Here is a 24,989-nt window from a genome sequence, read left to right as displayed (position 1 = left end):
ACAATTCGTCTAAATTTTTATTTATAGATACATCAAATTTTTCAAAAAAAATTGTACTTTTAATAATATACAGGTTTTGATTTGAAAATATTAGTTTGTATAGCTATAAATATGACACTTATTATTTAATAATATACAAGTCTAAGTGGTATATGAAAATTTACTCTAAATATATACTTAAAAAATGTCAAAAAAGAATTTTTATCATTGTATCATTTAAGGATAAAAAAAGGGTGAGCATACGCCACACGGCGAGTAACTGTGTATATTGAGTTTTGACTAAAGTAATGTGAAAGTGTACAGAAAATAATAAGAATTATTAAATAATATCGATTACAAAATAAAATTGCATTGGTAAATAATTTTATACCACGTGTACAAACAATACTACGATGTGTGCATTATTAATAATAGACGTGAGATAAATAAAATTCGTGGGAAAATCGTACGCCATTCAAAAACAGTCGAGTTTCAATTATTTATAAACTAGGAGACAGACGACGTAATACTTAATAACTGTGTGTGAATGAGGTAAAACATTATAATATTATGTATATTATTTTATGTACGGTATATGTTTATCGAGAATACCGGCGCCAATGAATCCTTAAAAATTTGAACGAGTTCTGAGAATTTTACTCGATAGCAATTTGTCAGTGTCAAGACGGAGAAAAAACGTCATAGATTTGTTCAAGGTTGCATTCAAAAGGGTTGTGATTAATTCCAAGAAAAATTCGAAAGATTTTTTTTAAATTTCCATCTCTACTATTCTACGCCATTTGTTCATAATATTATTTTATAAGTTACATTTATAATTATTCCCTCTCTCACCCATTATATATTATATATAAAACAGTCTAATTAACACAACAGGGCATATAATTTAGAGATACGTTGATGTGCATACAAATCTACGATATCTGACTAACAGGATATAACATTAATTAATATTGTTTTAATAATTTATACGCCCGGTGGAGGGGGAGATATATAGACATTATAAACAGTTCTGTAAAGCGTCTGTTCGACAAAAACTTTAAAAAAAAGTATACATACACAATAATTATAATTAAAAAACCGTTACAATATTATTAAATACAGTCAGCCAATTTTCTAGGTGTACGTCATACATACATTCAGCGTCGTACTATAGGTAACTACAGTATAGGAGTTGTTTAACATACACATAAGACGACCTCGACAGCATCGTCTAATCATCGTTATATCATTTGTATAAAATAACTTTGTATCATAGGAGGTTGTCGGTACACTACTAATAAAAAAAAAGTTGTGTACATTACTTACCTCTGATGGAGCTCTCGGCTATCTCGCCAATGTACATTGGAACGGTGGCGGTGACGCCGCCGATAACCGCGCCGGCAATCAGACGTGCCACGTACAACTCCCAGACAGAAGTCGCGAAGTATATCATTGCCCAGCTGATGATGAAAGGTACTGCCAAGGCAGCAATGGTGGGCTTTCGGCCGAATATGTCTGCACCTTTGCCGGCTGGTATGGATCCGATGATGGCGCCGATGGCGATCAAAGAACCGACCCACGACCCCTCGTCGGCCGATATCGGGATCCTCGAGTTCTCGGCCTGCAACATGGGCAGCACTGGCGACGTCCATGCCAGCACAGTACCTACGGCGAACGGACCGATTGTAGCTGTAATGAGAAGAAGAAGGATATGATGAACAAGTCTGGTCGGTAATATTTTAATATTTATAATATAACAATGTATAATTTTGTATACAACACAGCATTATTACTGCAAGATATAACAACAATGATCGTGATAGCCGATAGATATATAATATATATTTATAATAGAGGACTGCAAAAATCGCGCGTTAATTCATATGAACTATTTATATTGAACGTTTTATATAATATATGTATAACCAGTAGATGGACGTATTTTGTTAATATATCCATAACATCGTTTCACCAAAAAATATACTATGCAATCACGTATATTACAGACATGTATATTTGTTGCAAAAAAAAAAAAAGAATAAAAATACTTGTTGGCATCAAGTTGTTGAGATGAGCGGGGAAACTGACAGGTATTATAATAATATACAGGGAGTAATAGCGTCATCGCAATAGAAACGTTGTTAACTCGCTGTAGCGAGTTTATAAGTCAAAAATTATATTATATATTATATTAACGCAGTTCAACATTTTTTTTTAACTGTGCTCCTATATCTAAATACCAGATTAACAATATACATATATGTTATACACACTTAGTTCCTATATAATATGTTAAATAGGTTTCAGACGAGTATTTGCGTGTAATTTTTTTTCCAGACTCCGTATTTCTATAGGCACAATATAAACACATTACGATCACCGGGCAGTGGGAATAATATCTAATAATATAAAAGACACCTCGGGTGCCTAGCTCGTATCCAAGAGATCGTCGGTCGAGGTCTCTCGCCTCGGGGTTTCGGGGTGTGACGAGCCATCATAACAATATACGCTCATGGATCTAGAGTAGACGTTCGAGTACTCGTTGAATGAGTATGTAGTGGAGAGTTCTTAAATTGGAGTCTGATTGTTCCGCCCATTCAACAGAGTACCATTATATATAATATTAATAATATGATGCTGATAATATAATATTATGAGATAGAACAAAGTATCTTACTATTATTGGCGTCTATAGGTTTAAACATGTAATGAGTATATGTATATAGATACTCACAACACTTGTGAAGGGAATAGGGCCCTGGAGGAAATTAATTCCCATCCGAATGCGCGCAGGTACTTGTACTGCAGCCATAAGAGTGATGGCCACGTACCTATCTGTACCTATATTAATGTGACATGGAATGCAAGACGGTGCGTGGTGTGTGTGCTAATATGCACGTAAATATGGTAAAAAAAAAATGTTTGCAATGTAAAAAATATATAGATAAAGTAAAGTGTTTATTAAGTTAATCGATGAAATGTTTTTTTTTTTTTTTAATAGCTACCGTGAACGACGTCATAAAGTCTATAATATCAATAATAATGAATTCGCGAGAATGTTGATATTATTTTAGGTATTTGGTTTTTATGTTAAACTATACGAATGAAACACCAAATCATTTTGTAACAAAACAACCGGATATCCTGACTGAACCCGGCGAAACCTTTGCCTCGTTGAGTAAATATAACAAAATATTATATGTCTGACAATAACATTAACGCCGTGTAATCAGTCATAAAATGTATTTTATACTGTAAACCTACAGCATAAAATATAATATTGTGTAACAATAATGTTTAGCCAATGATTTTCAAGTAAATATCTTAACTATCATCATAATCAGTAGCGAAAGAGTGCAGAAATATAAAAAAGCACACGTACTGTACATTTAAGTTATTTTAAATAACTATTCGATAACGAAAAACAACTATTTAAATTGATAATGTATGTATGTCATTTATTTTGTAGTTTTTTAAGTACGTCCTTGTGAAACTGTTTGATAATGAAATTCGTTATCTCATTTAAAACAGGCGTGGTACTATAATATTTATTTAGTGTTTCACTTAATTTTTATTATTTTACTGTCTGTGGTTGAATATTGATTAAGTTTTATTTTCCTCTGAATGCTTATTGTATTGTCACATTAAAAATAATCAACAAAACAATACGTTCAACAAAGTATGCTAATATTTTCCAAAAATAACTAGTGATCAATACTATGCACAATTGTTTAGTTTAAAAACATTACAAAAGCTATTTTGTGACTATAATCGATCATACCATAATATAAAATTTGACACGAAATTATATGTAGAGGTAGTCTACATCTATTGGCACTTGTAAGTTGGAATGTTGTTTAACCCCTAAATGGATTGATTTTAAAACGTTAGACAGATTGTTTATTGGATTGTAAGTGTTAGACTTGTTAATAGCAATTTCTTGTAAGTAATAAATTATATGATCTGTTACTTCAAAAGTTCACAATAATACTGCGAGTGTGTGTGACGAACACAATGCATAATTTGACGAGAAAGCACGACATGCGAAGTTGCGTGGATTGAATATAACTATAAAATAGGAGAGGTTGTATGTATACCTCTGGTGACTGCTACAACGGTCAACGATACTTGTATAATAAATTTATAGAATAAATAATAAAACAAACATAGAATGTATAAATAAAAAGGAACACATTTTTTTGAACTTTTGATCCCAAAACAAAAATATATACAGTTGTAGAATGATGATTAATTTGTTTAATAATATATTTAATATATTTTCCTAACAAAAATCACGAAAACTTGTAAATTGGTACTTCACTATACGCGTAAAGAAAACCCTAAAGTCTTCATCAAATTGTTATCGTAGGACAAAAAAAAATTATATCGTGAACCAATGTAATCTCACGTATGCATAAAATAAATACATATTCTAAAATTAAACGTAATAAATATAAGAGAGAATACTAGTGATTTTTATTTTTTTTTGTAAATAATAACAATGAAAATAATTCGTAATACTCTAGGACGTGTTATAAACGTCAAGTCTCAAAACGCATAACTATCTTTTGCATGATGTATAATACACTTGATATTGTCCATAAACTGTTATAATGTTTTTCAATGATTAATTATCATCGTAAATGTCAAATATGAATTGAGGGAAAAATATTATCGTCCTTCGGACTTAACATGGAAAAACACGCATGCATTATTTGTCAAAATTAATCCATATACATAGTATAATAATATACAACGAATAAAGTTGCAAAAATATTCGACTATACCTACATTACATTATTATGTATACGTTGTGAACACGGATAGTTGCGTGAAAAACTGACATTTTAATTTCATCAGATGAACAAACATACAACGAAGTGATAATGAAGTATAGTGGCGGGAAGTTATTTTTGTGCGATGTCGATCATTTCACTAGGAAAAATTAAATTGAACCGATAACTAATCAACATAAGCCCGTACGGAAAGGTGGAATATTATATCATAAAACAGTATACGAGACAGTTGACCGTTATAAATAATAAACATTATACGCACAATATTATGTAGAACATAACGCGCGACGGAGTGTAACTTCCCCATCTATCGCGTTGGGTTAACAATTAGTACAAAATGTTTCTACTGTACTAATCAATTCGGTGCGCAACAAAAAGCCAGGACCACGTGGCGTTTGCCGACTACACTCTGATGCCGTCAAATAGTTTTACGCCAAAACCGTATGCTTGCGACCCACACACACACACACACACACACACAAGTCTGACATTTTCAAGTATATAATTATTAAAGTGCGCACAACAATGGTGTAATTATTACAAAACTCGCGTAATGTCTAATAAGAGTGCGGGCGAATCGTCGCGGGACCTGCTGCAGCAGCGACATGGAAAAACGCCACAACACGTAATGTATTATTACACGGTTGGTATACAATAATGTAAGAGTGACGTACACTACGTTATAAGTGGGTGGTAACTGAGGTCCAAAGTGTAAGTCGTACACATCAATTAAAAATACGATAATTTTCAACGGTTCCAGAAACGAATAATAATTACCAGCCGGGCGGCTAAAACAGAATACGGCATTACACGGCAATACACACATTCACACGCGCGGTAAACAGAACCTTGACCTCGGGGCACCGAACGGAGGTAGTGGTCATAATCGTAAGCTGTATTCTCTAACACTATGCAAGTATACACGTACACCACACATCGTTATACCGCTCAGTGTAAGTATACATTTATGTATAATATATATATATATATATATATATATTTTGAGTGTATCGGAGTCATCACCAGTCAGTGTGCCCTTCCCCCTCTGTACTCAAACATCACTTCGGTTATCATCGCGTACTGTGATGTTTGGCGAGAAAATGTTTTAAAAAATTGAAACGATTTGATTTTCATCAGTGCAATGAGTTCACTACCAAGTAGTATACGTCATAACGTTTGTATACGTTTTCAAGGGATACTGTTATCCTAGACCTGTTCCGCTGAATTGCTGAACTGTCCACCACTACACACCCTAACGACGCCCCGACGAAATGGAACGTAATGTGTAAACGAACAAAAAAAAAATTTCAAACGTCGAATAACAGCAATAGGATAATATCGGTTTCGTTTGTGTTGATCAGCTCTGTCTTTTCTGTATTCTGAATAAAAAATGCCATGTTCCGATTTTGTTTGTGATAGAATTAATTCCGTGATAATATAATGCCGAATTATTAAGAATTATTATGACCTTCATTATGGCTTAAAGGTAAAACTCAACCGTGCCTATACGCATAAGAAAAACGTAAAATGTTCTGAACACACTTTTTGTTGATGTTTCATCGTTTTAAAAATAAATCCAGGTGCAACAACTATTTTTCTTTTATTTACGAAGTTTGTATTTGTACACAACTAGCAGTAAATAGTGACAATGACGTTTTTTTAATACGCGGTACTATTATATATTCATTTACATTATAGCCACACAGAAACCTTACAGTTTGTTCCGGCTAACGACATAATATTACACTGCCCAGGTTCAATAACATTGTCAACCGGTGTGAAATCTCATTATTATAATTTTTCTTTCCTATCGCAATCCATGCAACGAGTGATTTTGCAGTCACCACGATCTTTTTCTCTCCCTAGAAACGATTTTTCCACCAACCCACTGAGACGAGTAGACTAGGTCGGCGTCACATGATCGAGTAGTGTCACCGGAGGTCGGCGCTAGTCAAATTCGGTGGCGATCGAACGAACAGCAATTATTATGTAACTATTATTGGCGCTAAACAATTGGACTTCGATCTACATAAAACGAAGGCGGCAGTGACCAAGGACACGAGATCTCTATCTTACTTTATACTCACGCACACACATCCGCCAAGGTGTATATTATCGTCACGCGTGCTCCGTTTATTTATTGAATCCCAACAACAACCGGAGTGAAGTATAATAATAATAAATGTATATAAACTAAACGAATACGCTCTGCTATATTACTGTCTACTACTAATAACGAGTATACTCGGGGTGGAGATGACAAGACTAGTGCATTGTAAAGGAAACTTGTTAAAATGAAAAACGTGCGAAACCCTCTCAACATGGACTTAAATCTCCTTTTCCCATAAGACAAAATTCCGTTAAACAAAATCCACCACAGATGTCATTTACTTTCACTATATAAGTATCTGCTAAGCTGTATCGGTGACATTTATGCACACACGAAAATATATACTTCTAGTTCACCAGTATCGCATTGTATTGTAATCTTTGGTTAACCGTGGACCGCAAAATTACATGAAAAATAAACGTCGATAACATTATTGTTATTATTATTATTAAAATATTATAGTCAACGTTTTATAATTTAGTTTATGTAAGACCTCCGAAACGAAGAAACATACATTTCGCCTACGTGTTAGTACAATATTTGGTCATGTTATGGTGTTATATTATGTTGACTATGGCTTATAATGTTATTAAAAGTATGAGATTTGGGAACTACGTAGGTTTTAATATTGTACATAGATTACAATATTTTATTAGCAAGTTTTCCAACGATGTTATTTTAATATATTACTACAAATTATAATTCTATATACATGGTGACTAGTTTAGATTTTTTAAGTAAGACACGAACTCTTGCTACAGACCAACGTGCATCCAATCGTTTAAAAAAAAAACCAAACGGTTGGTTCTACATTACATTATTATGCTAGTTGTTAAATATCGTTCGAACGTTTTGATACACAAGACTAGATTAAGTCCGAATGGAGCCTAAATTAAGACATATATTAAAGCCTGTATATTATAGTAGTATTATAACTTTTTTTTTTATTTAGTTTGATTTTAAATGTAAACTTTTAACGCAGTAAAAATTACAAATGTGAAAAGACCACTCAGTAATTTTTTTAATTTTAAAATAACTACATTGTGGATCTATTACATAAATGATTCTCGTGGATGTTCCTTCCTCCTTTTTTCAATGGTATATTAATACGGATAAATAGAACAAGGGCCAACACTGTATTTCTTGGTTTCCTTAACGTTTTTACCCACAGTTGTCTGAACTACCTTTAGTGTGACTGTTGCCTTAATGAAACAGATTTATACACGGCGTCCATGTTAAAGTGTTATTCCAGATGTTTAAAATCTAATGGTCGATCGACCACTTGAATCTGCAGACTCAACGTTTTATTTCCGAACGACGTGTAAAATATACATTTATAATTTTTACATAATACATTATATGGGCGTATATTGACGTACAACACGTACAACGAGTTATCACCTGTAAACGATTATTTTCCAACCAACGCGGCTTGAAAATGATTAAGTCAAAATTTAGCCTCCTAATCTTATAAATGTAATGTTTAAACAGGAAAATCATTTTTATAGTTATTATAATAAAATATGTCTATTAATTTTTTTTTAAAGTTTTTACTAAAGTTGTATTATTATTTTGAGTTTAATGAAAGGGAAGCTGCCTTCGACAGTACAAAATTAAACCTAAAGCTCTAAGTTGATTTAATTTACTGTTTACAACACATATTCGTCTACTAACTATTGTTATCTCATTTCAGAATTTTCAGTCTGTCTTAGCGGCCATACTACAATAACAACAACAACAACAATAATAATAATAATTGATCGACGAATGACAGACACAATTTTTCATTGTGGTATAAAATTATATTATTATTATTATGGACATCAATTATATTGTGCGTGTTATGATTTTTTTTTTTTGTCTTTGGCTTGTGGCCCGAGGAGCTATGCACACAAATACAAAATATAGGGGAAATCATTATTTAGTACGATGTTCCGAACAACGCGGGTCCATTGTTTGAATGCTATGTATTATTATCGCTATCAACAACGAGGGTGGATGGAGAAGATGAATATGATCATAAGACATATTATATGAAACAATGTCATTTTAGCAATCGATAAGTGTACAAATAGAACAATAATAACTTGTTGAAAAATCTAATACGATTGTGTCATCGTAAGAACGAACCATTAAGAACACACTACACTACATTATACTGTACGATTATGATGATGGCGACTTTAATTAATTATCACGAGGGAAAAAATGACATTAATATTTGTACTGTTTTAAATGTACGTCTTAAACATTAAATACATACTTTTTAAGAGATTAATAATTACCATTATATTATTATTTTTATTATACTCACCATCACTTTTTTATTTTTATTTTTTAGATTGTGGTATGATCAGTGTTGCCAGTTTACATAAATAATAGGTATTGTATAATCCAACTGAGTAATCATAAAAATTATCAATTTTTTTTTTTTAATCTGTTTGATACCTTACTTATACATATAATGCGTATATAAATGTCTATACAACTGTACTTTTCTTTAAAAAACATAAAAATTAAATTCTCATCGTTATTTTCGTACTGGAAATAATAATAATATTAATAATAAAAAACATAATCGCTTTTATTGTTGTAATTCATAATAATAATTAATAATTGTGTACACATAACGATAACGATATGACGCGTTAAATTATCAGAAAAATGGACAACGTCAATTGTCAAACACTGAAACATTATTTAGTACAGTACATGATATTGTAATAATATTATACAAACTTAATGTATTTCAAACGGGTTTTATTATTTATTAAGGTCGGGTTATCATAATCAACACTAACTATGAGATTCACGTCAAATATCTAGATAACAATTAATAGTATGTTAACTTACTTTTTGTGCAGAATTGTCCAATATACGAAAATTATATTTTACGCGTTTCGTCGATACGATTAACAGATTATAATATAATTTTATTTTGTATCGTATACTATGCATCTTAGTATCTTTCTTACTACAATGTCTATACGTGATAAAGTTACTGAGTGGACGGATAAGAGTAAGGAATAACCTAACCAACAGTAAATTTACATAAAGTAAAATACATAATATACTATTTACGGCGATGTAGATAATTTAAAAACTGTCAAAATTGAGACAAAAGACGTCGCGGCAAACAAATCAAAAATTTCTGTTAAAATTCGTAATTTATTTATACTATCTTGACGTTTTATCACGACTTACATAATAGAAATATGTTCTGACTGCTGATAATTAAATAATAAACTCTTTTTTAAATTATTAACCATCGTATATCGGCTCGTAAATTTAAATTGGAAAATTTGTTTTTATAAATCGAATATACTACAGTTATACAATTTAAAATGTTTTTTCTTATTATTTTAATCGTGACTTGGCGCCGTTCTTCAACTACAATTTCGGAGATCGATTTCACAAAAGTTTTAATCTCAATCCCGCAGTTAACACAGTCAACAATAATCATCAATGTAATGTTATAGAATATGTATTACGCACCGAGGAACGAATAATATTATAATGTAGTACTTAAATTCAAAGTTGGTGTACGACTAATAGTAGACAGCGATTTGTTTTATTGTTTTACGACATCTTATCTAATTATATGTATGTCGACTTTATTTTGATCATAAAACTATTTTAAGCTATACAAACAAACTAAAACTGATCGTGTGTCAAGTGTGATGATTGCGAAAATCATCGTATACCATTACACACGCTTCGACGTATGTTTGGGAATAATGCATTACTATTATGTGGGTATATACTAAGCTTTTTAGTTTTGATAGCAACCGACAACCGTTACAGGGTTGGACAAGATAGGGCCTGGGCCTAGAGGTCAAATTTAAACGGAGGCACGAACAATTTAGAAATTATCTATTAGGAATACACACTTCCCTATAGGATTAATGATTATACCGTAATTCTTGCAGAAGTTCGCATCTTTTCTTTTGCTTTATTAATAATCAACTTTAGTAGGTTTTATAACTAAAGTTTAGCGCTTGAAAATGCATAAAACTTAATAAAAATATAAAAGAATTAATGAATATTAGATTTAAAATTTAAAAGTATTTAAGGTCTTACATTCAAATTTGATAATAAGTAAATCAATGTACTGCATTTTAGGGTGAACAATTATTCACCTTTAAATTTTAATTTAAATATAAAATGGATTCTGCAGAACACAAATTTGATATAATACATCGTATATGAGTAAAACCGACACAACACGCGTACGTAATGTTCCTATTAAGTATTCGACATAACTTCTGATAACTTTAACTTAGGTCTTTTAAGCACTACCTCTGCAGTCCGTCAATATAATATAAAATACTATAGTTATAATATAATATAAAATACTATAGTTATAATATAATATAAAATACTATAGTTATAATATAATATAAAATACTATAGTTATAATATAAATTATATACTATAACTATGACGGCAGTATTGTAAATACATTCCGAACTATGGGCATGTTCTAAATTTACCTCCGCGGAAGGAAGACGTTGTTTTTTCTGTTCCACCATCGGATTTATGAGGGATTTAAAACAATTTACGACGGTAATAAGCTACAGTGTATATTATATCGGTGTAATATATCACGCCGAGTTGCAGGAGCTTATCCGATGACCGCTGATGGCTGCGAACTGCGTGTCAAATTTCGAATTCTAAACGCAACACGTTTATCCATCTTCCTCTACCTCACTTTCATCGATCGAAAACGTCCTCGTCGACACACACGTGTATTGAATATAACACGAGATAACGTCATTGTCAGATCGTAATAATAATATCATCGCGCATTAGTAGACTCGTGAAATCATAACCCTATCGAAATCGTGCAATTATATTAAATACGCATGTTAATGTTATTATTATATAATAAAAATAATGTGCATAGTCTGTACCAACAACGGCAACAACCTCTTATAGAGGTATATATATGGTTCGTGGGCGGAATCTCTAATACTAGGCATAAGGAATGTGTATTGTGCTGCGACCTAGGTCGGGGACGTCAGTCGCGGCGTGATAATAATAAATTAATTTCGTTTTATTTGGGACGGATACCGACAGAGTCAGAGGAATTGACACGGAAAGAGCGGACGACGTACGGGTATTATAATAATAATATTGTATTGGCACGTCGCCCAAAAGACGCACCCGGCTGAATTATTTATATGGTTACACGACGGCGGCAGCATTTTATGCCACAAGTGTTTTAAAAGTGGTCGACACCGAATGGTAGGTATGTTTAAAAACAAATACGGAATTATAAAAGACTAATACCCTCCGCAATAAACTCCGAAATAGCAAAAATTAGACGAAGGCGAACGACAGCAGAATATACACTATGATTGTCAATGGAATGAATTATTAACGAAATTTGCTAGTCATAAACAACGGTATACGACGGCTAATGTTGTTAAGGTTGAATTCGCCAGTGGACAATTTTTCAAACAATTATTAACGTAATTGTAAATATCATCATAATAAACAGTATAATATAATATTATAGTCTTTCGTTTAGTTTATAAATATGTGCACATGAATTTCCGACGAAATCGTTTATTTTGAATACGCACGTGTTACTGGCGGCGATGTGTTTATAATAGGTACCTAATGTACCGCGTTATACATGTTTATTTCCGTATACGGTTTCAGACAATGTGAATGTAAGTATGTGTAACCATCGTTCTATGTAGGTATATATATTACATAATTATTATGAGTAGCGTGTAAAAATTATGATTTGTCTAACACCACAAATTTCGTCTTGGACTTTAATTTTTAGTTCATAGCATAATAAATAGTACTTAGGTATACAGCACGTGTACTAGACACTTGTGTTGTAAACTTTTTGTTTCGAATGAAACCCCATAAGGCCATAAAATAAATAGGCCGTTTAGAGGACGTTACGAGGGTTGTTATCTCAGGCTCTCACACGTGGACACGTGAAATTGCAAAAAAACAAGTTCACGATCATAAACTTGTAATTTTCAATTGTATAGAGTAATAGATCTAAGATAAATATAATAAAAAACAATAAAAAACATCTAAAAAATGTGTCACTTAATAGAAATGTCACAACGATTACAATTTATGTGATAAAAGGTGAATAAGCTCTAAAATCCAAAAACCCAATAATATTAATTATGTAGATTGTTGACTTGTTTTGGCTAATATGGCTGTATCCTAGTTTTTCTCGGTAATCTTTTTAAATATACTAATTCCGTCCCAAGAATGAAATAGGTATATTATATTATTATGTACATACTACCATAGATTAAATATACTAAACAATAAACTAATAACTAATATACTATATATTTTAATCTATGATACTACATGTATATATATATATATATATTACATAAATACATAATCAAAAAAATTGGAATTTATACAATATTCAATCGACGATCATAAAATATATCTAAAAATAATATAAAATCTTGATTACACTTATAAATCTATAATCTACCTTTAAAATATACAAATGTAAAAATATACCATCATAAACAAAATAAATCAATAATTCTTCGTTAAGCAGTTAAACTGCCAGAAATGTATAAACGCGATTGAAAAATATAGATCATTTTAAAATTAATATTAACAGTTTAAATTGTTAGTACACATAACTATTATTATACATAACATATAAGTCAATAGTGTCAATACAATGTATTATTATTATTTATTAGGTGTTATAAATAATAATTGTAAGTTTGGAACGGAAATCTGATATTCCTTTAAATTGCCTGAGATATAACTAGTATATCATTTAACAACATTTTTATGCTTGGGGCGGGCGGTACTAGTATACTGCTGGCAATATTAAATTTCAAGAGCAACAAACGGTAGGGATAATAAACCTTTGTGTGCTGTTCTTTTATACATCTAGCAATCTAAAGGACCTACAATTCTAAAAGAAATATGCACTACTGCAGACGGATAGCGGTGAATTTCTAATCACATCTTAAAATACGTATGCTCATCGCGACAACAATAAAAGCGTTCTACAAAATTATCTTAAACGAAAAATGAGATATGCACACCAGAACACCAAATCCTCAGTAAAAATGCATACATAAATTATGGAAAGAACTGCATAGGTATAGCTTAAAATATCGAATATGTGTAATAATATTAATAAGTACAACTCTAACACTGTTACGTTTACATAGATGCAAGATTATATACGTACTTGCAGGAATAATAAAAAAAAGCTAAATTAATCTAAAAGTCGATCTATGGTGAAAAATAAATAGAAATAATATTCGATTGAAAGGTTTGCCCGGCCAGCACGACATCAAGGCTACAACTGTAGAAGAGACACATCACACTATCACAGTCATCACACTGTATTTAGGTAGGCACCTATGTCATTAATACGAGCATTATAACAATATTTTAAGGTTAACGCATAATAGAAATTCATTAATATATCTTAAATTTTCTTTTCGGGCCTCCGCTATTGTTAAATCATATCATTATAATTATTATCGCGTAGGGCCGCACTCCGGGCGTCCACGCGGCGTCTGTACAGGCTAACGAGCACGAGCCGAAGAGGTGTAGCGTGTTACGCGCATACCATTTTTCGTTTATTCGTTACCAGTCACTACGATTATCACGTCATGACGTGTCAACGAGCGTATATTATAAAGACAACAAATAAATTTCTTGCCACCCGAGACATTTTTTTTTCAACTAAAGAATGTCAATTGAAAAAAATGAAAAAATATTTTTACATACGTTATTGATTAACAAAATGATCGGCCTATCTCGTAAAATTCTCTAGCTTTTACTTGATAAGGCGTACTTTATACACACCGTAGGGCTTAATATATACATGACGTGTGAAATGAACCAGTATATAGAGTGTACACAATTTCCATCCGGCAGAAATGATGCGTTGACCCGTGAGAGTTTAAGAACAATAATCGCCTATTACAATATGTCACCGCATAGTATTATGTATATTTTGTGTAAAAATCGTATTGTAGAGGTATAGGATAAAAAAATGGTAGCATGAGAGGCGAGATCGGTGTATATGTATATATATATATATATTTAACGGTGTTTATTACATATATATTTTAGACAGAAGTTCAAAATACTAAACGCGCGTTTTGCCTATACGCTCATATCGAGTAATTATATATGTTTATGATATACCTATATATATATGTAATAATTGTAATATATTAAACAAATCGATCTAAAATTATTGATTATTATTACTATTATTTTAATTTCAAGATATTTCTCCTTTCCGTTCCAATACATACTTATAGATCAATAAAATAAAATTTAGATAATATTATTGTTGTGGTAACCTGATTTTTTATCATTTCAGCACCTATACAGCATTAATAATTAAATTTCCCCATTAAGTTAATACCTTTAATATTCCTCTATATTACAAGACAAATATATACGAACAAAAAATATTATCAAAAAAGATTAATATATTTTATTATAAATTGCATCAAAATAAAATTATGAACTTTATTATTAGTCATATTTTACACAAAAATTAAACAATAAACACAGTTCATGTTTTTATACGTACACATACATTTTAAAACCACGTGTTACTTATGTCATAATTTAATGCATAAAGTTATTGCGTGTGAATACTAAACATAATATGAATTTATAAAATAACAACAGTATAATAATTTAAAACAATTCCAATAATAAATAGTTCATTATCTAAATATATTACAATAATGTAATTTAAATATCTATACAAACCGAATCTAATACATAATTATTATAATATTCATACAATAGAATAAAATTATCCAAATTAGGAAGTACTCATAAATTGAGTATTTAAATATGAATTAGTAAAAATAAAACACAATAAATATACGGTAAATATATTACGATTTTTTAAAACGTCATGCTATATTTATACTTTAAAATAATGCATTAAGTATTTAGTATTTACGAACAAATTAAATCATTAAAAAACATGGTTTGTTATACGTAGTAAATAATACTAATATCTTCCATTCACAAGCAAAACAAATAATAATGTTTAAAAAATTACATATACCACCACGTCTCTGTATGGATGTACGATGTATCCCTATCATTTACTAGAACGGAATGCAAATTATTTGATATAATATACAAACTGTAAACCAGTTTTGACGAAATAAATATTCTGCAGTAATGATTGACAAGAGTGATCGATACTAAGCAAGGTCAATGTACGTACGTATTAAACCATTAGTTATAATATCTTAAAATATTATATCGCCTGGTCGGTTTAGAAAGAAAAAAAGCATGACGTACAATAAAACATAATATTTTGATCGGATGCGGGATCAACTATAATAATATGTGATCCAGTAAATGTCGTTCTAAACATTAATGTTGACTAGTACACGTGACTTGAAATATTAAACAAGAGAAAATACTATAAACGAACGTCATTGGAAACGTTTGGGGTCCGAACACCAGGACAGACGTCGTAGACACAATATAATAATAAATAATAATATATCGTCACAATTCGAAGACAATTTTTAAGGTCAACGTGCAAGTGACTAATGCGTGTTTAATATTATAATACATAACATAATACAATTCTATAATATTATATAGTCACCAACTGTATACGTAAAATACTGTTGATTTGTTGACAGTTAAACACTTAAGGTGAATAATAATGTGTGATGCGTAAGTAAAATATTGCGGTCTCGTTATCTGGAAATATTATTTAGTAACGAATAATAATTGCTAGTGAATTTAATCATCACGAAAAATGAATTCGATATAATAATATTAAATTAATAACACCGCGAGTATAATATATCATAATGTTGCTTCGATTTATACATTTAGTATTGCGTAAAGGAAAACAAATCAAGGTTTTCGTCAGTAGTAATAATTATTATGGTTTGTTTAATATAATATTATATTATTATTTTATTATATAGTATATCTTTAAGACACACGATTATGTCCATATTCGTCGAAATGACCACCCAATAACCTTGTTAAATAATAATGTTTATGACAATAAAAAGTAGGTATAATTTTAAGCTACCATCGGAAACTGATAAGTGTTTTAACCTAGAACTATGATTTTTTTTTTTGTGCTCTTACTTAAAAATAAAATATTTTTCAAATAAATTTATATGTTAACAAAGCATAACGTATAACTTGGGTTTTACAATATGAGCTAAACGAAATTAGTATAAATAAAAATATATATTAATATAAATTAGTAAACTACAGGTTATTAATTAAAAAAATAAATATTTATTCATGAGCCTTTTATTCAATTTTTTTAGTTTTCCTATTTAAATTAATATCATCAACTTTTGAAATAATTTAACGGTTTTATTAATTATACTACATAATATCTTATATTGTTATTTAATACACATAATCTGCATATAATTAAATTTATTAATATATAAATTACGCGTATATAACGAGAAGTGTTCGAGACTTAAGTTGTAATAATAGCAAAGATTATTTAAAAATTATTAAAGGAACCGGTTTTAATATAAACACATACCTTCAAACTAAATTGCTTGGAGTAAACGATAACTTATATTTTAAACGGTTCTAGAATTTTGAAATTAGTGAACAGTTAATGTTTAAAAGATTTATCAAAATTTAACCATATCCCCAGTTACTATGTCTAATTTTTGTCCAACTTTAACATGCATGATACACCAATAGGCTATGGACAATGGTATAATACTTTGTATCGATGAAAAAAAAATGTAAATAACTAAGTAAAATTTAATTTTAAAGTATTCGTATGATACATAAACGGCATACTCACGCAGTGTGTGAAAGGGTTTATATAAAACATTTTTTTGATTTACTGATTATAAAACACATATAACAACACAACAATGAATGGACTATTATAATGTTTTTAAAAATAAAACCACATAGTTGAAAATTTATAATTGAACTAAGTAATATTGATAACTAGTAAGGGAGATAATAAATAATAATATTTATACTGATTATATATATGTATATTATATATCTATTAAAATTATGCATTTTCATTTAAATATTGTTTAACGTCACCATCCGTTTTTCATGTAAATACTAAAAAAATGGTATATATATATATATATATATATATATATATATACCTATAGACTATAACCTATAATATATTATATTGATATGAAGTGGAACAGAAATCTTGTACTTGACACAGTTTAATTCAAATTATCATCTTGTAAGCTAATGCATTGTATTTACTTAGTTTTATACCTATGAAATTATAGTTAATCGTTAGGTATCGAACAGAATATACGAAATACAGGGAAAAAAGTGGATCGATGTATTATGATTTATGAATATAGCGTAAGTTATTTGCTGTGTTCTTGAGCTGACAAAACGTATATAATCTAGTTGAAAAAATATTAAATTACTCAAATTAATTTCTGAAAAATGGATCGGATATAATGTAGAAACATTTATAATACCGAAATCTGATGATTATTTTGTGGTTTACGGTGTGCTTTAACATCATTGGATTTTATTAAAAAAAAAATGAAGTCGCAGTAATTTTTTTTCAAATACTAATAATATTTTTTCCATAAAAATAAATATTTGTTATTTACTATTCAGTCTGAATAAGAATAAATTAAGAAAAACATTATTATCGGACCAATATTCTTTCTAAATGTACAATATACATTTATAAAGTTATAATGAAACTATGTATTTACTCAAAAATGTATATAGTAATTAAAAATAAATACAATACTATATAAAACTTTAGACGTACATAAACATTTTAAATATCATTGCTATAAACGTAAGTTAATTTTTAGATAGGTACCTAAAGATGATAAGCTTTAAGGTGACCTAAAATAAAGTGTTGTATAAATGGTGATGACGAGCTAGTAAGTTATTACTATTAGTAATATTACTATCATATTTAAATTGTTACCAATTGTGTATTTTTACGATACCTTCGATTAGCTAATCAATATTTTTGCTATACCCGATTTACTGTAATGTGTGTATGTGTATCTTATTACGGTTGTAAATTAAAAAAATATTATAGGAGAGAGAATATATATTATTATTATTGTATAAGCATAATATATTATGCGCAGTAATCCGAGTGACGTGTTGCACTGTCGCGTGACATACATATTACTCATGACATTTTATTCGTCGGTCTTGTAAAAAGTACCTACTCTTTGTTTAATAATTAAACGATAGTTCCTTCATAATGATTTATAGATTTCGCACCCCATAACTTTACTCCAATAGAAGACAACGCCCACTCCGATCTATGGAATCAATAATGATATTAACTTTGCCCTTGTACAGTAAACAATATAATCACAGCGGTCATTCGGCCTACCTACATTAATATTAAATGTTACGTGTATAGAAATCGTATACGTACGTAAAACTCTATCTGCCTACCTACTGATATTATTGTACGCGTACAAGTCCACTAACATAATAGACACATTCATTCTCTGTTACAAGACTCAGGTCTTTAGTTTTATATTTATGTGTAATTACGTTTATACGGAAAAATAGCTAATACAATGATCACCATCAACGTGGTAACAGTAATATGTGTAAGTAAACTAATATAGTCAATAATTTAAACTCGTCTCTAATCGGAATGGTGGTAGATGATATCTCATCGTTGTGTACCTATAGTCTACACAGAAAATACTTGAATAGTGTTTACTGTTTACTTTCACTATCTCTAAAAACGTCTTAGAGCACCTAGTCTAACATATAATATAGCTATAAAATAGTGTAATAACTAATAAGCTACATTGTTATGGAGGACGTTATTCATTTCGCTTAAGCCATTCAAATAAAATACATTATGCATAAACATATAGTAACTGCAAATGCTATCCACCTATTGAAACACGATCGTAATTATTAATTGACAACTATTCGAACCCATAAAATATTTTGGTACCAATATAGGTATATCAAATAATACGAGTTATGACGTAATATTATATTCATAAATACTACAAATGACCATCGGAACTGTTTAAATCAAACTGTCTTCTGACCAATGGCATCCAGGGGCTTCAGACTATCAACATTTTCCTTTGATGCTAACAAAAATAATCTTTAAAAGATAGATAGTTGTATTTTCTTGAACAGGCAAGCCATTTCCCCTCATAAAAAAAAAAAATCCACCCTCGATCCCCAGCTACAGACACTGATATAGTGTAAATAATATAAATGGTTTCAATTATCATTATCACGATGCAATATAGAACATAGAAATATAATTAGCCAAAAATATGTATACCATTATCAGTTCTTATTTGGTCATTTATAGGTTGCTTTGATCTAGGAAGGATGAAGGACTAAAAGGCTTTTACAATTTTATACACAACAATTTAAGGGAAAGGGTAATGGCACGGAGTTTAAGATAAAAGGATTTCGCTCATTGTACACTGCAACGACTTCGGTCAACTGCTGAGTAAGCAGTTAAGTCGTTACGCCAACAGTGTTTGAATTGAATAAAAATAAAAGGGTACAAGCAAACGTCGATAAGCTAACAATTTTGTGTCGAAGCCAATCTCCTACACTACCCTTCCCTCCTACAATAGGAATTAAATGAAAATATGTTTTCTTAAACTTTAACAAATGTGGAAAAACTAAGTATCTTGTATCACTAATTTTTATACTAATTGTTATCTATTTTTCAAATGATAAAAAAATATGTATTAATTAATAACAAGTTAAAATGACATACGTCAATTAAATTTTATTTAATAAAAATTAAAAAAATTAAAAAACTATCATAATACAATTGTCACTTATTTGATTTATTATGATAGGTACTTGTACAAAAATAATAAAAATATACAATAATAAAAAAAAAGTAAAATAATTAAGAATATGTTTTAAGAACATAATGAACAGCAGTAATATCAAAGTTAGGTATGGCAGAGTTAAACTTTTGGCTAGAAAGCAATGAAAAACAATTTTGTAAGTTATATTCAATATCAAAAACCGAGTCAAAAACTGAATATTTATTTATTATTTTTTTTCACGTAGGTACTTATAAAAAAACGGCTTGGACACATTTCAAAAACTCTAACATTAATGATTGGATGAAAACATAATTATAATAACAATAACGGCAATGATAGTATAGGCGGAAATAACTCAACTGCAATAATATTTACTATGCTATACGTTGGTATTATAATATATTAATATATAAGTGTTTTGCCTACATCTCACGTTAAATACGCGTAGATTATCAGACAGCGATTGAATTTTGCTTCTCTATAACTTTAAGCCATAAAATCCTCACATTGCAGCGGTAAGCCAACACAAAACAATAAAATATGAAAAATAACAAAATGCCACGGCGATCAATGACGTCTAAATCATGTCGTCGCTCAATGTCGAAAAATATCACCACAAAAACGTATACAATATCATAATAATAATATTATATTCGACTATATTACGTACGAAATAGGTACGTGTCTCCTTGTAAAAGTGGTGGTCGTCGTCTCATCCTCAATATAATGAGAAATGATAAATTATTATTAATATATAATAATATATTAATTCCCAACCCGTGACTTTATATCATATTTATATGCAAATAATATGGTACACGGTGTCTAGTATGTCCTGGTCGCGTCTAGTTAGAAACATGTTGCACGTCAACCCTCTTACTACCAACGATAAAGGATAATCAACAAGTCAGCCATTTGTTTCTTAAAACGACTGTTGACTCACTGTTTTTGATTTCTTCCAAGATTGTTTTAATCCAGGGAGTAACGCGACGAACATTTTTTTTTTTTTTTTGATAAAGGTTCATCTGCCGTTTATACTTGTAATATAATTTTTTGCTTTATTTATTTATAAATAATTATTTTAAATGTTGCATGACAGTTGGATAATTAATAATATTGAATTTTCTGAAATAAATGCTCATTGTTGTAATTATTCGTTCTATTATCGCCAACTATAGTTCCACCAAACCAAACTCTTGTTTTCCCGGCGAAACCGACCGTTTCTCATGCCGACCACGACTAGTTCACTCGCAAACGCGAAATCCGGCAACCGTATCCTAACACAATCGTACAGTTTTATAGCTACTATGACACAGGTGAGGATAAAAATAGGAAAAACTGTCGTGGCCCGATACAGCCTCAGACGAACAGAAAATCTATTGTCCTGTCGAGCGCAGCTGGTTTCACATGCACACGCACTGTGTAGGTAGGTATAATGATATTATACAACAATAATAATAATAGTAATCTACCTACCCACCGACAGACCGGTTTTTGCCGGACCAGATCGCACCATCATTATTATACACATACAGTCATATTACCGTGGTGGTCGTCTGCGCGTCGTGGTTACAACAAAGGTTGGTACGCATATTATAATTCAAACAGGTTGCGGGGGGGTTTCGTGGGGCGATCTCTGTGCGTAGATATACCTAGTCTGCTGACCCGTCACTCCCCGCCGTTCAACAACCCACCCACTTGGACGTGTTTGCAACGGGAGGGCTACAGTAGCTAATAGATCTGTATAGGGTTAGGAAGAGGGGGTGCCACCTAACATTAAGACATGATATTGACAATAATAATAATAATAATAATACTAATGATAAAATAATGTATATTATTAAAGGTGTATGTGATAGGTACTCACTGGACAGCGCGGCGGCGTATTGTCTGAACTTCTTGCCCTCTCGTCTGGTGCCCTTCGGCCCATTGACCGACAGCATGCTACTGAAAACCGACAAATCCATGGTTGGTCCGGCGTTTCAGATATTACAATATTATATATGTTGCGAGGCCAAAAAAAGGGATTCCTATGAGCAAGTAACGACACGACGAAAAAACCAGCGCTCGCGATCAAGTGTCGGGCGCGGGCACACGAAAAATTATTAATATTATGTCGGCCGGCGGCGGCGACTCCGCGGGTATAGCGGCGGCGACGACGACGTCGATGGCGATATTAACGTCGTTATACTTTTTGCGCATAAACGTGCGTGTGAAGGCGGCGGCGGGAGCGTGTGCAATGAACGCGTTGCGGGCTCGCGGCTGTTTGGCACCGACTCGTTTGCGGCTCGACGAAGGCGGCGCGGTGACGGTTACCGTGGTTGTGCGCGCGCGCGCGCGTGCGGCGTTGACGGCGGGTCGTGCGGCGGCGGCGTTGACGGGCGAACACGCGCGAGCGTAGCGCTATCCACCGGAGCGACGGCGGACCCTCGTGCGTGGTGCGTGATCGCAAAGCGGGGCTGGTGCCTGGCGCTGCGAGTGCCGAATTGTATTTATCTCGAAACGCGCCCGCAGAAGAACGGCGACTTTCCACCTGCGGGCCACTGCGACCGACACCCAAGATTCGAGAGCCGAGGTGTTTAGCATGGCGGCTCGGTTAAAAGAAATCGGGGCCAAGTGCACTTGACGGGTCTATAGGCTATGCACCCAAATAATTATTAACCCATAATGATAAAACGTTTCGCACGCCGTTCAGTTTGTTTGAAAACGATGACATCGTTGCGAGCATGATTCATCTTTTTCAAAGATTGTACAAAAACGACCGATAATTTTGATCATTAATCTCTCTTTTAAAGTACTAAACGTCGATACTACTGATTGGCAAAAAAATATTAATATTTCCATAATTTAAATATTTTCAATAATTGCAATCTATCGTGTAGTACGTTTTTTGATAAGGGAATATGTGAAATATTTCAACTCTCTAAATTGTTGGAGCCAAGTGCACGTGCTCCCATTCAACTCGCGTTAATTTTGAAAAGACAACATGATGACTTTTCATGGTTACGAGTGCGAAAATCACGATTAATTGAAGCGATTCGAGTGGTGCGATCGGAAAAACAATATTAATCGCGATAAACGAATCGTCGGCCGATTCCCGAGTACATTATATATTACACGAGTAACGTATAACGACAAATAAATAATAACTTATAGTTTTCGTCCTCCTCAGAAACGGCAGTCGTATTTTTAAAAACGATATTTTTAGCGACGGTACGGAAACGACGACACGCGGCGCAACAACGTGAGCACGTTTTGCACTTGCACACACCATCAACGGCGACAATGACGCGTCGTATGACCTTCACGGTTTATTTGTTGAAAATTTACTTTACTATCACGTCCATTGATATATATATATTTCAGTTTGTTTTTCACATCTCTCCGACACCAGCTGTCAGTTAATCATATTTATACGTATTTCAATCGTGAAAAACTATCATCATCATCATCATCATCATAATATAATTATACGTTAGCATAAAATTTATATAGCTATTTTGTTTGTTAGGGATAATAATAATTAACATTTTATTCGTCAATAAGACGTGTGTAAACATTCTTAGTATTGGCAATTATTGATCTTTCTCAAGTCGATTTCATCAATTCTCATGCTCTGTCCAGCGTACACATGATAACTACCTGTCCACATCAATAACTACGTTAACAATTCTAAAATCATATCGTAAATTAAATTTGTAACTTAAAAATTTAAGTATAATATATATTTATTAATAAATATAATAATAATTAAATAAAATTATATTAATTTAATATTTACTTAATGTTGTTACTAATTAGTAAATAGTATTTAATAAGAGTAAAACATTAAAAAATTATATTTTTTGAAAATATTAAAATTTATATTTGACTATCTGTAAAATGTTAAATTAAGCAAAAAAAAGCAAGTACAAAAGTACAGTAGGTAACCGAAAATATATAAATTGGTTCCCAATGTTCCCATCATTCGCAACACAATGGTCATATTTAAATGTTATGAGTGGATACATCACTGGCCACTGTAACCATTTATGGAATAATAATATTATGCAAACGTGTATAAGTAGATATAAATGATTTTTGTGAAATACGTCTTGAATAATATACATGGTTTATTGGTTTGGATTAAAATGTATATTAACTTATATGCAATCCTCATGATTAGCGAAAGAATAAAATCTTGGAAGTATTTTTTCTTGTCACATTCTTGGAAAATTTCTCGGTTACAAATACAATATATTATATTGTATTATGTGAATGCAAAACGTTCGTTGGAAATCGATAAAT

At 31.2% G+C, this 24,989-nt stretch overlaps 1 protein-coding gene across 5 annotated transcripts in view; it reads right to left on the bottom strand.

The window, feature by feature from the left end:
* LOC112601913 (facilitated trehalose transporter Tret1-2 homolog) overlaps window positions 1-24,989 on the bottom strand; it is a 71,472-nt gene that overhangs the window by 3,968 nt on the left and 42,515 nt on the right. For all 5 annotated transcript variants that reach the window (XM_025349793.1, XM_025349796.1, XM_025349795.1 and 2 more), the window contains exons 3-4: window positions 22,570-22,649; window positions 1,306-1,668 (exon numbers count right to left, since the gene is read on the bottom strand). In XM_025349793.1, coding sequence (XP_025205578.1) covers window positions 1,306-1,668; window positions 22,570-22,649 — 443 coding nt within the window. The remainder of the gene's footprint in view (window positions 1-1,305; window positions 1,669-22,569; window positions 22,650-24,989) is intronic.

Source organism: Melanaphis sacchari, unplaced genomic scaffold, assembly GCF_002803265.2.
Source record: "Melanaphis sacchari strain LSU unplaced genomic scaffold, SCAv2.0 Contig7_pilon_pilon, whole genome shotgun sequence".
Taxonomy (NCBI): Eukaryota; Metazoa; Arthropoda; class Insecta; order Hemiptera; family Aphididae; genus Melanaphis; species Melanaphis sacchari.
This window is presented reverse-complemented; position numbering and strand designations above follow the sequence as displayed.